General features: G+C 39.3%; 1 protein-coding gene across 4 annotated transcripts in view; it reads left to right on the top strand.

Annotated features, from left to right (window-relative positions):
- Positions 1–13,997, top strand: part of LOC146305607 (RNA-binding protein with multiple splicing-like) — a 56,496-nt gene that overhangs the window by 21,740 nt on the left and 20,759 nt on the right. For all 4 annotated transcript variants that reach the window (XR_014769068.1, XR_014769067.1, XR_014769066.1 and 1 more), the window contains exons 2-5: positions 1,923–2,000; positions 4,069–4,107; positions 7,626–7,688; positions 13,666–13,816. Coding sequence is in view for 1 of the 4 variants with exons in the window: in XM_084712194.1 (XP_084568320.1) it covers positions 1,923–2,000; positions 4,069–4,107; positions 7,626–7,688; positions 13,666–13,816 (331 nt within the window). In the remaining 3 variants the exon portion in view is untranslated. The remainder of the gene's footprint in view (positions 1–1,922; positions 2,001–4,068; positions 4,108–7,625; positions 7,689–13,665; positions 13,817–13,997) is intronic.

Raw genomic sequence — 13,997 nt, 5'->3', positions numbered from 1 at the left:
TTAGACAGTTCAGTTTGACATTTGAGTGGCAGGCCCGAAGAAATATGCCGCTCAACTGCACTCTGCACATTTTATTGCACAGTAAAGTCGTTGTACATTCTCTCCATAGTTTCCAAAGCAATATTTCAAGTTTATCCCTTTTCTCAGCACATAAAGTTCATCAGATGGGTTCACACCCGCCCACCCACTATCAGCTGTCTCTTACTCACCAGTGTCATCTACTTTTTTTTTCATCCCTGTGTCTTTTTTCTAGCTTTAGCGGTCAACATTGAGGTTGTTGGTATCATATAGTTTAAAATGCTTTAGACAGTGTTTTTCATCAGACATATATCTATTTCAGTATCTGTGTATATGTTGTCTGATATGTTCCAATATGAAAACATTTTTTTTGACAGAACGTAATACAGATTGTTTTTATTTTTTTTAGTTTTATAGGTGGCATTTGATGTATATTTGATCTTTTTTGTTTGTTAGATTTATACATTTCTTTCTGTTTGTGTTTTTTTAAACCGTGTTCATTTATAGTTAAACATGGCACCTTGTGGAAACCTCAGTCAACTTTCTCCTTTCCTGTTTCCTGTACTTAAATATGCTGTGTGCTAAGCTAGTCTATGTTGAAAAGAAAATCAAATTTTGAAGATGTTAAAAGATGTTGCTAGGGCCAAACTTAACATCTTAAGTTAGCTTATATTAGCAAAACACTAGCTAACTAGCCAGCAATATCTTTTTTAGTTGGCTAGTTAGCTAGCATTTTGCTAACATTAGTTATTAGGCCTAGCCGTAACTAGCTAGCTAATGATTTATATAGATCTATTTAGCATTTTGCTAACATGAGCTATCAGATGTTTTGTTTTGATGTTTTATCAGATGTTTTGCTGCTTAAGATGTGACCATGTGCTGCTTTTACAGGTCCGTCAGCACCATCTTTGAACCCTCTTCAAAATTTGGTTTTATTTTCAACATAGACAAGCACATCTAATTAAAGAAAAAAGGAGAAGGCTGACCAAGGTTTGGTCATATATCAAGCTTGCTGAACTGTAATTGGAGCACAGAGCAAAAAGGGGCGTAGGAAGAGTCAATTACTAAAAATACCGGTGAATGTTAAGTTCAGTGACCTGATATAATTTTGGACAATAAAGTTAATTGTTAAACTGTTAAATATCCTGTCTCCTGTACATATCTTTGTCACAAGTAATATGCACATTGGGGGGATCTTTCCAATACAAACCAATTATTGGCATCGGCCACAATAATTCAGTATCGGTGAAAGCCTAGTGTTCACTACTGCTCTCTAAAAATATTATTTGCAACCTAAAATTACCTTTTGATGAACTTAAACTTTACCTGTAGTACACCTAGAGCGACCACACAGCATTCATTTTCTTCTCTATCAACACACATAATAATAACAACAGCTTCTCTGCCTGAAAGCACAGTTTTCATGTTAACCCCCCCCCCCATGGTTTTCCACCTTCTCTGACTCAGTGTGGACCACAACAACAATTAAATTTTCCTTTAGTCTCTCTGTGCTAACGTATACATTGTAATTCCCCGGCAAATGCCAGCTCAAGTTGCAAGTTGAAAAGTTCAAATGTAAAACAGAGGCTAGAGCTGCGAGGGAGGATTGCCATAAAACACAGCCTGCTGTAGATTACACAGGAGAACACAATGCACGTACTGTAGAATGGAAAAGGTGTGTGTGATAGCATGTGTGAGTGTGTTTGCTGAGCTGAAAGACATCCCTATCAGTGTTTGAAAAGTCTATCTTTTAGTGTCGAGCCAGTCCTGAGAACTATTTAACTCAGGTTCAGTGTCCTTTTCCTCATAACCTCATCCGTTACTGTCAGGTATGCAAGGTGGCTATTTATAACCAGTGGAGGTTAATGAAAAATACATGATCTCTTCTTTCTTGTCTTCCTCAGGTCCGAACGCTATTTGTCAGTGGGCTACCACTGGATATTAAGCCGCGGGAGCTCTATCTCCTGTTCAGACCATTTAAGGTATGTTTGTATGTTTTAAATGGATGGGCTGCAGCTATTCTTAGCAGCTTTTTCTTTCCAGCAGTCAATGGGACCTCCATTAATGGTGATGAAATAAACGGCAATGGAAACTCTCCCGCGAGGTTCAAGTGTCTGTGTTCCTAAAGCCGAGGTTCAATCACATCTTGATCCACGGAAGGCTTATGTGTGTGTGTGTGTGTGTGTGCGCGTCTCATGGAAAAATGGCTCGCTGCCTGCCATACAAAAACAAAGCTATTTGCTTCACCTCAGAAACTTCACTTTGTCACAGGGTTTAGTTCAGGTGAAGGTTTGCATTTGTAGCTTTTTGGACCATTGCCCTAGAATAATGCACTTTAATGGTGCAGCAGCAGCAGCAGCAGCACAGTTAAAGTGAATAATGGGACAATTGCTATGCATCTAATCTCTCCCTTAGATAATGCTCATGGTATGTACTCTGAGTCGATGGTTTATGTCATGAGAGTTGGAAGCAGTAAATCTCTATTAATCAGGTAAGACACAACAGTCAGCCCATATGGTCTTCATAAGAGCTCTTTGACTCGTGAAACAAGCGAGCTTAGTCAGAAGTGACCATGCAGAACCCATTAAATTCAATTCAATTCAATTGATTTGTCCAAATCATAAGAGAGCTATCTCAGGGTGCTTTTCATAATAGAGCAGGTCTAGACTGTATTCTTTATAAACCCAAAAGTTCCCACCAAGAGCAAGAACTGGAGCGGCTGTTGCGAGGAAAAACTTCCTTTCAACAAACCAAAATCTTGAACGGATCCAGACTTTTTGACTTTTTAGTAAATGCAAGTTTTATTTTTCAATATATTACATGTTTTGCAACATTTTGCAACCCAGAGCTGGGTGTTGTTTAAAAAAATTACAATACCAATACTAGTTCCAGTTCTCTTAACCGATAGAGCACTTCATTTGATAGCCATCATGTGTACAGAGACATTCCTGAAACAATCCTGCTGCATTTATTTTTATCCACAGACATGTAGTGTAACCATACTTTCACACGTTTTGGTGGCATCTCGGCAAGCTGAACCGCCAACTTTGTCAAATAGACTGTGATTCACTTCACCAAACCACAAGCTTAAATCAAAGAACACTTTGGAGATGGGTATCGAGAACCGGTAGTAATCCAGTGCCAGTTCCTGTCTGGTCAGTAACGAAATATCACTAAGCTCCTGGACAAACAATACTGCTATTGAGATTTATCTCAGGTTGCATAAACAAATGATGGAGCTCAACTTTCAAAACTGTAGGTGCAGCTTTAACTTGGTTTATCTGCAAAAAAGTAGTAATAAAATGATCATTCCTTTATTTTTTGCACCAAATTATGGCAAATAGTATCAAAAAGAGTATCAATAAGTATTGATAAGTATTATCAGTATTGATATCAGTATCAGTAAAAACTGATCTGGTTGATACAGAGAAAATATGTTATACATTTACTGTAATAAATCATAAAATGACCATGATATGTAAGGAAACATGTTAAGTGGACAACAACATTACAGCATGTCTTCCTTTGAAATGTTCATCCAGATTCAGGTTTATGTCAAATTAATCAATAAGTGATTGTATATGAGTTGTAAGAAATTATTAACAATCTTTTAGAAGGAGAAGATGTTCATAATGGTTAAACTGAGCAATATGTTAATGGAGTGTGGCAGGAAGTAAACTCCCAACTCCAGAGTGTGTTTTTCCATGCCCTTGTTTTCAGGGCTCAGCTTTTCATCGAGAGACAACTGATAGTTATAGACAGCTGGTGAACTTACAGTGTAGGACTCGTCATTGTTTGCCATTGTCAAAGTATAACGTTGTGCTCGTCTTGCGCTCATGTAGGCTCAGTGTCTCTGCAGCCTGCAGGCAACCTGCCTGAGCTTTGAGTTTTGAGGAGGAGGGGCTGGGGGGGGGAACAGCTCGCTACTGTATATTAAATAGGAATTCAACCAATTTAATGTATTGGTTTTCTTCACATAAAATGAAAGCTTTTGTCTTTGTGAACAGACCGTGTTTTTCATGGTTCTGACATTGTCTTTCTTTGTTTCAGGGCTATGAAGGCTCCTTGATAAAACTCACTTCTAAACAGGTATGCTACAACACACACTGACTGCTGACACTAATGAATGAAGGCATCAGCCAGTCTCTCATCAAGCTGTCACTGTTTGCATTACTCAGTTTCTTGCTCATCAACACCTTTGATTTTTTTTTTCGCCTCTCCTTCATCCCATTTTTTCCCTCTCTTGATGTTATCGGCTTGTTGACTATGAAGGATTAGCACCCTTTGGCAGGAAGTACCTGGAGTAGGAAAAAACTTTATTGGGGGGGGCGAGAAGAGTTGCACCAACTTGCCTTTGGCAGTCGGATAGTATGCTTGTAGTCACAGACAGTCTACTCCGGTGGGATGTGCGGAGATGGGAAGGGAGACGGGGAAAGAATTTTGAGGTGTCAAAGCGAGCGTTTTGACAAGAGCAGTACTGACGGTTGAGTTTTGCCTCCAGGGGCACGGGACTGAAAATGAGCTCAGCTGGCAGGTGTCCACATCCAGAGTTAAGCAATTAAGCTTCATGTCAGTGTACTTTTTACCACATTACACCATTTCCCATAAAGACGTGACATGCTCATTAGAAGGGTTTAGGGCGATTTAGATCCAATATGCTGAGTATAATACCTCTAAAACTAAGAACAAAGGAAAGCTTTCTTTCTGGTGGTGAAATTTCTTCAGAGCAAGTAAAACCCCATTGCATTGTTCTGGATTCTCTCTTTCTTGTTTCACTGGGGTTGCATGCTGTCAAAATGGCAATTAGCACATATTAATCTACTTTTTACATTTGAATAGGTTTAGCTTTGTTATTAGTAACGGTCACAAAAATTGGGCTACAACTTATAGACTGAAAAAAAAATTAGTTACCAACTATTTTGACAATTGATTCAATTGAATTGCTGGTTCCAGCTTCTAAAATGCTGCTTTATTGTCATTTGTGATAAGAAATAAATCTTTGGGTTTTGGACTGTGTGATGAGCATCCCCCCCCCCCTTTTTTTATTTTACAGACTAAAGGATTAATTTATTAATCATGAAAATAAATGGCAGATAAATATATTGTTATTGTTGCAGTATTAATATATTGTTTATTGTTTCTCTGATTGTGCACCTCGTTGTGTTGTCTAGAGCTGCAGCTAGCAAGTATTCTTATCCATTTATCTGCCAGTCCTTTTCTTGATTAGTAGATTCATTGTTTGTTGTATAAAATGTCAGAAAATTGTGAAACATGCCCCCAGTGTCCAAGATGATGTCACTGGATGTCTGTTTCATCTGACTAACTGTTCCAAAACCCAATAATACAGTAGCAACAGATCCTCACAATGGAAAAGCTGGAGAAGAGAATTGTTGGAAACATTTGGGATGATGTAATTATACAACTCAATAAAATAATCAGAATAAATGTTGCGTATTATAGCTTTATCTCCCAATGAAAAGCTTGTTTGTGCCGACCTCCAGGTTTTACTTCTCACCCTGCTGCTGTGATGAACAGCTGCACTTCAAGGATCCTGCAACATCACTGTTTAATGTGGCCACAGGTGCAAGACTTGACCACACCCAGACTCACCCAGCATCACTGTTGGGTGTGGTGGTGTGTGGTGCTTTTCAGCCCGGTGTTAAATAAATCTTTAAATGATGCTTTAGAGGTGCTTAAATCGAGTTTGTTTGAGGTGCTTTTTGGATAAAGATACACGTAAATACAAAAATCACAAAAAATCTACATGGCACTCCCTTAAAACAAATAAAATACCATTTATTGTCATGGCATGCTCACGGGAGACCTTAAAACAAACCTTAAAGAGACAGTTCACTCCAAAATCCAAAATACGTATTTTCCACTGCCCCTCAAGATAATCCACAGACCTTGTTGTGAGAAGCTTTTATGCAGGAACTACTTTCTTTCTAGTTGAAAAAAATTGTTCCTGTAGATTCTCCTGCAGACAGAAAGTAGTTCATACATGAAACTGCCCATAACAAGGTTTTTGCTTTTCTTTAGCTGTGTTTTTTTGGAGCTTTCAGCACAACAAGTCAAGTACCATTTAGTCCCATTATATTGAATAGAAGGCAGGAGTCTTTATGGCTTATATGTCCCAAACTCTGCAATCACACCCAAAAAAACAGGCCAGGGGAAAGATATGTGCTTTTGATTTTGGAGTGAACTGTCCCTTTAAGAGGCAATTAGTAAGTGCCTGGGAGTATTTTTGTCTATACATGCTAATTGATTCAACATCAATCAGCATTAATCGACTGATTGTTGAGGCTGTAATTGTGTCTGAAGCTTTATAGTTCAATCCAAAGGCTCCACTGTCCTCTACTTAACCTGCAGGGTTCCAAGTTTCATAATCTAGAAAATGTGGTTTGCGTAGGTTTTGCTCTTTTTGTTCTGCCTGTTTAATGAGTAAGTAAAACACTTAGCAACTCTTTGTGCACTTTGGCCTCTCTTTGCACCTCCTCATACTTTCATAATCACCGTCTTTGTCAGGACAAAGGTCAGCTGATGCTTATGTTCAGGTCTTGCAAAGAGCTGCACAACATTTCTCAGGCTCGTCTTTGTTTGTTTTGAGCGACTAATGACAATGGCGATGTAAATCAATCGATCTCCCTCTCCCTTCCAGTCCGAGAACATGCAGCCATCTCCATATATAGCAAGAGCCAGATCTCAGACCTTTTCTATTTATATTCCTGTTACGCTTCCTCCTCCTGACGTCTTCACTTAGTCCCTCTTTCTTTTTATTTTTTCCCTCCTCCTCCTCCTCCTCCTCCTCTGTTTTTTCTACTTGTTCAAAATTCCCATAACCCTACATTGCTTTTCCAGATCACACGCTGCAGCGCGACCCCATGGGAGCAACATGTTTAGAAATTTAGCTTTCTCCTCACCCCCCACCTCCTCCCAACATCCCCATCCACACACGTATACTCTGCAGAAATGTGTATTCTTTGTTCGTATCTGCAAGAGTGGTTAAAAATCTGACAACCAAACCTGCATCCCTGTTTTTTTTTGCCTTTCCCTTTCACCTTTTACTATTGCGGGCACAAGCTCTACAGTGACGTCTCCAGAATATAATACAAGCACGAATATATTGCATGATTTTTCACTGACAGGCCTGTTCAAGGAGGTCTTAAAAACTCACTTTCTTTCATTTTCATCCTCACCTTTAACCTCTAAACTCTCATTCTCAACCCCTCCCCATTTGTCTCCTCTATCACTTCTCCTTTTTCAGATTTTTCCCCCTCTTTCTGCCTCTCTCACACTCTTACACGCACTTTCTCGCTCTCACATTGCCCGTATTTGGGCATAGGGGAGCTGACTGATGAACCCTCCTTGTAAAATGTAAGCGTCCAGCCTCCATTTCTCTCTGCCTCTCTCCCTCTCTGTCGCTTTTATAAACAGGGCAAGAGAAAGACAGAGAACGAGGGAGGGGGGGGTGGGCAGGCTTTGTAAAAAAATAAAAAATAAATAAAAAAAAAGAACAACATGTCTGTGTCACTCAGACAGAAATGCCGACTCAGTATTCTGCCTTAAACCATGTTTCTTTCTTTTGTTCTGTCTTCTTGTCTCCCCAGCCAGTGGGGTTTGTCAGCTTTGACAGTCGATCAGAGGCGGAGGCTGCTAAGAATGCCTTGAACGTAAGTGTCATGCCCTCTCTGTGCTCCTCTCAAGCACCAGCTTCAGCACTTGTATATCTTGTGATGGTTCGGAATCGCATCTCTCTCTGCCTTCCTGTGCAATACTGCGTTTTATATATCAGGCAGATCCAGACATTCCTACATTTTCTGTCACATGAGAAACGAGCCAGAAAATGCAGTGAAGACAAACATAGGAAACCACACCCTTTTATGCATGTACATGCGCTTCGATAGGCTGATAAGCTCTCTGACATTAGGCGTGGTTGACCATACAAACCTCCCAGGATGATAACCCTCCAAAAACCATTAACAATTCAATAAATTACATGTAAAAAGGTACACAGAGAAAAACATTAATACAGAAGCTATACTTCAAAATATCAAAACATCAAACATTATTATATAAAATAAATAAAAACATATCCAAGCTATCACCTCATATTTTAAAAGCTATATAATCTGTTCAAAAAATATATTAGATAGGAGGAAAAAGCAAAAAATAAATTAAAAGAGAGTATAATATAGAATATTTGGATGCAACCCATTTGTAATTACTAACATTTTGATTAGCAGCTGTAATTTAATTACATATTTTTAGGCAATAATGGATTACAATCACATTTATTTTGTAATTTGAATATATGTAACCAGTTATACGTAAGTAGTTACTCTCCAGGACTGAAGATATACTGCTGGGGATTCTGTGAAATTTGTCATAATTAGTGTATGAATTCACAGTGACCTTTGACGACCAAAATCGAGTCAGTTCATTCCTGAGTCCAAGTGGAGTTTTGTGCCCAGTTTGAAGACATTCACTCATCATAGAACTACCACAATTTTTATTTTAGGAAATGTTTCATCTTGTTTATACTCCTGATTCAGACTTCAAGGTGTGAGAGTGAAGATAGAAGAACTTTTTCTTTGGGGTAAGAGGGTATTTCTGTAGCCTCCTGTCCTCAGAGGTCTAACGTACTCGATGACAGTGCCGCTGAGTGAGGCCTCTGGGTGATTCGCCTCTCTGAAATGCATTGCCACCAGGTCACGCTAATCCTGGGTACAGATGCAGCTCCTGTGCTCTGCTATCCTCGTCCTCTTTGCGACAGCCATGGCCAGAGGCATTACATGTTCGACTTGTCTGTCCCTCTATCTGCCCCATTTTTGTGAAGGTGATATCTCAAGAACATTTTGATGGAATTCACTCAAATTTGACACAAATTACCAGTTTGACTCAAGGATGAAATGATTAGATTTTGGTCGTCTCAAGAATGCCCTGACAGAATTTGTTCTTGATGGAATTTCTTCAAGTTTGGTACAAACATCCACTTGGACTCAACAGAGTCAGACAATAGATTTTGATGGTCAGTGCTCAAAGGGCAGTGTGACCTCATGTTTGTTGCATTTGTGTGTGCGCAGTTTTGCAGGAACTGGATGGAATTTCCTCCACAGGATTACTATTTGGAGGTCAAAGGTCACTGTGACACTGTGTTTGGAAAGAACTCAAAAATGTATATGCTAATTGTGCCGAAATTTCACTTAAATGTCTAATAGGATAAAATGATGAAGTGATGATCTTTTTTTTACCACAAAGGTCGACTTCGCTGTGACATCATCACCGCTGCCACTAATGTAAGCGAGTGTCTTGGGTTCACCTCACTGGGCAGGTTTAATAAGAATATAACAAAGGACATGGAGAAGTATAATGACCAACAGCAACAGCTTCTTTTTATTTCCTGTCCCACATGTCAAAAATTAAACTCCTGTGGACATAGAGCTCAGTGGTCGATGACTGTCAGCCATCATGATGGACTGCCCCAACCTTACCCCTACCATGTATATAAGTTTGGATAGACATGGACGTAAATTGCCACTTGACTGCTGGGTGCAGATATACAACTGGCATGCAACAACTGAAACGTTGTCATTAAACTTATGTTGCGGCGTGCAGGCGTCGCCTTTTTTCTTTGACACTTTCTAATAGCCTTGCACCTACATGATGTGCGATTAATTACCTTCCCTCTACTCATGAGTGAAGACAAACAGATCATGGCTGCTCCAAACACCATATGAATGTTTCTGTTTGGTGTCTTTCTTAAAGCTTCGCCACGAATCCTGCAAGGTCGGGAGGAAAATTAGCTCTCCTTCCACATATAAATAGAAGATATTGATCTAGGGTTTAATTTTAATCTCACTTATTTCAGAACGCAGCTCAGTAGAAAGCCTTGATGAGGCAGACTCAAATATGAAACAGAGCCCGTCCTCACAGGGTTTTATTCAGCTCTCTTGAAACAAAGTATAGCTAGACGGTAATGAACACCAGCTCTCACACAGCTTTATTTTCCCATTGTTTTTTTAACCTGTCTAGATATACACCAACCCCTTCTATTGCTTCTTAAGTTTTTGTTGATCCCTTTGTCACAGAAAAAGATCAGTTTTATCATCCTCCTAAAGTGGGACCGTGACAACACGAGCAGACTCTGTCAACTTTCAGATGTTGAGATATTGGTGCGCATCAAAGGCAGAGCAGAGAGTCGAAGAAAGGATAAAAATTATCATCTTATTATGAGCCAACAATAGTCAGACTGTTTCCATAGAGTCAGTCAGTTGGGCTGAGAATTGAACAGTGCTCTTGTTTTTTCAGGGGAAAGCTACGTCCCGGGGGTCATATGGAGATAAGCCAGATTTTTGCAAACATCTATCTGCATATTGAAATATGGGAAAGACAGAGAAAACCGAGGGAAGGAGGGGATTTGTTTCCTCCTGTAGTTCTGTTATATTTCCTCTAAACTATAAGCGGATATTGCCTTGAAAAGAACACTCGATTCTCACACCATTACAACAATTACAATCAACACACGCAGAAGTGCAAAGGAAGTGCTAAGACGCTAAAAAACACATTTCAAGGTAGAGATTCGACACAGTTCAAACTGAGATGTGCTCAGGCCTCATTATATCCATGTACCTTATTATACATCTGCAGCCTCGACTGGCAGGAGCTGCGAGTGCACTGAGCCAAGGCAATCCTAGTTAATTCCCTCCCCTTCATGAGAAGAGCCATCCCCTGCTTGTTTCAGCTCAGCTCTGCCCGAGCCTGCAGGGACGAGCCGAGAAAACCATCTTTTTGCTGCAGAGAGAACTTTCCTCTTGACTGCTTTTCTCCTCCATTGATCTGACCTTCCCTGTTTTCCTGCGTGCCTTTTACAGACAATCGAATGAGGTTAATTAGAGGGTGCTTATAGTTGCTGGTGAAATTATTCCCCGGCCTTGTTGCTTCCACGGCAGGCAAACAAATAGCCGCTTTGTTTTTTTTGGATGAAGAGGACTTTTGTTTATGTCACATTCCTTATTTTTCCTCAGGCGAGAGTAATTGAGAGGAAAAATGATTTGGGCTGCTGCACATGTGGAGGTTTTTGATGTAGATCAAACTGCAAGAGAGAAACAAAACAACCTTTTCCTTGGCTTGTCATGAGCGCTGGTATGTCAGAAGGCTTTTAGCATCGGCATCTCAAGAATTTGCCAGAATTTTTGGCTCACTTTAAGCAGTGATGCCTGCATTGTGTCACGGCGAATGGCAGATTTGATATCATGATATTAAGTTACGGTTACAGAGGTCAGTAGGGAGCATAGCGAGGGCCTTGAGCCTTGTCTGACATCATGCCCTCGCCAGGTTTGTGTCATCAGGTTCTGATTTTCAGTTGTGTGTGTCACCCGTCATCCTGTAAGTTGAACCAGTATAACACTAATCCATGGTGAGCCATTTACAGCAGGCTTCAAAGTCTAAGCTACTGAAAGTGGCCTCTCACCGCCAAGAATTCGGCAGTAAATTCCATCATAAAAGAAAGCTGAAAGAAAAGTAACCAAAGTGACAATTCCAGATCTCTGCCAGCTCCCATTGGACACCTAAACAACACACAACAAGGAAGTGGAAGACATGCATGATAACTAACTCCTCAGCGGTCTAAATTAGTCTGCTTCATCACCACTTCAAGACACCAAGTCTGTCAATCGTCCTCTCTTATTTATAACATCATCACTTCAGCGGTGAACAAAATCATTAATTTTGTCAGGTTTCTGCAGGCAAGGCTGGTGTATCAGAGTATTACTGTTCAGATGTGTAACATCAATAAGAATTATCATGTGGTGAACCCTGATCTTGCTCAACAAAGACACCTCCCAAAGGGTTGATTTTAAGCAAACTTCCAGGAAAACAAAGGATATCTAAAAATTCTACGCACAACTTGGCTGAATTCATCATACTTTGGCTGGAAACAATATGTGGGGGGAAAGTACTCCCAGCAGGAAGTGAGTTAATTCTCAAATTTGATCCATTTATGACACAACTGTCAAATCTTCAAATACAGGAATTTAAATACTCATTGTTCAAGAATGCATTAAAGTCGTGGATATCTGCACATTTCTTTCTGAAGCCTATCACATTTATTGACACCAAAAATGTATGTTAATATTAGTATAAATGTACACAGATTAAGAAGTTACAGTGATAAATTGAGAGAGTTGAGAGATTTGTAGACATTAGAAATAGTTTTTCCAATCCAGTCCAATTCAAATAATTAAAAAAAATTTAAAAAATGACCAAAGTGCTACACAATCAAATATTGCAAAAATCATAAAAATCACAGTAAAACAACACCATTTATGTATATATATATATATATATGTATATATATATATATATATATATATATATATATATATATATATATATATATATATATATATATATATATATAATAAATCAACCCTTCCTAAGAAAAGAAAACCACATTTCTGTAAAGCTAAAATTTATCACTGATTTCAGCAAAACACTAGCTAACCTGCTATTTAATATCCATCAGTCATTAGAACTAGTTAGCTAATCAACATCAATTGTTAGCTAGAAAGTTAGGAAAGGTTTTGCTAACCTTAGCTAACTTAAGGCAAACAGGACAGGAAGAATTTGACGAAGGTCCGCCAAGCTTACTCAACTGGCAGTGGAGCAAAGAGCAAAAAGGTGTGGGCTTTAGGATGGATGAATTGGGAGAAGCTATTTCAGAAGTTCAGGATTCTGAAAGCTTAAATCTGGGAGCACTTGGACCTTGTCCATGCCTGGATGTGCATGATGAAACTCTTCTGGAGCAAATTAAAATCATGAAAATGTCTGGTTCTTCTATAAAAACTCTAAAGCCAAAAAAAAACGAAAAAAAAAACAAAAACCATCCAGTCACCAAACAGACTCGCTGGCCTCTTCTTCATAGCATGTTCAGCTGAGGATCATGGGTATCGTAGTATTTAGAACCATCCCTTACTTTACTTCAATGCTGTCTTTTAATGCGGTCCCTTGTCAAACTCAAGCGATTGGATTACGCTGGAGGTGCCAGCTGTTATTATTGAACTCGGAAAATCCAGTTTTCTCTCACTGAGCACCTGCAACATGGAATAACATGCAGAACAATCAAAAGCTTACCTCATTTTAATCCACAGGGCAATTTAAAATTTTAACTGTATGACATTTCACATCCAGATGTTTTTGTTTTAGCTGCTTTAAATTGTGGCTCTTTTTATCTATTGTTAAGGATTTGTATATTCTTAAAGTTTTATTGTGGCTTTTACTGTTTTTACTTTTTATTTCCACTTTTATTGAAGTGTCTTATTGCTGTTTCTGTGTCGTAAATTATCCTGGAGACTCCTCTGTTTCTATGTTGCCAATATCATTAAAACTTAACTTAAAATTTAAAGTGGTAACTGTAAAATGAGGATGCAGACTTTGATTAAGTAGATATTTACTACCAAAACTTTGATTCCAAAACTAAAAAACCAAAACAACTGATATTTGCCTTCTCGAACTTTTGTCAAAATAATAATAATAATCAATGATATAATACAATACACCTGCATAATAACAAACAAAATATAGCCTTATGTTGTTCTATAAAAGCTTATAAGGAAACTTTTGCTGACACATGTTCCTGTTTGATCTCAGGGGGTCCGGTTTGATCCGGAGATCCCCCAGACCCTGCGGCTGGAGTTTGCCAAGGCCAACACCAAGATGGCCAAGAACAAGCTGGTTGGCACCCCAAACCCTCCTCCCTCCCAGCAGAGCCCCGGGCCACAGTTCATTGGCAGGGACCCATGTGAGTACTCCGACCATCCGACCACCGTCTGTCCCCGAGCTCGTCTTACTTTTCGTCTGTGTTGCTTCCTCCCGTGGCTGTTAGTTACTGTTACTGTTTGAGGCGAGTGGACAGCTGTTTCCCTTTAGGATTTGTTGTCATCAGTAGGGGAGTGTTTGTGCTTCAGCTGTAATTATATGTG

This window comes from Lutjanus erythropterus, chromosome 23 (assembly GCF_056507025.1).
Source record: "Lutjanus erythropterus isolate fLutEry1 chromosome 23, fLutEry1.hap2, whole genome shotgun sequence".
Taxonomy (NCBI): domain Eukaryota; kingdom Metazoa; phylum Chordata; class Actinopteri; order Lutjaniformes; family Lutjanidae; genus Lutjanus; species Lutjanus erythropterus.
Note: the sequence above shows the minus strand (reverse complement) of the source record. Positions and strands in the feature narration are given on the sequence as shown.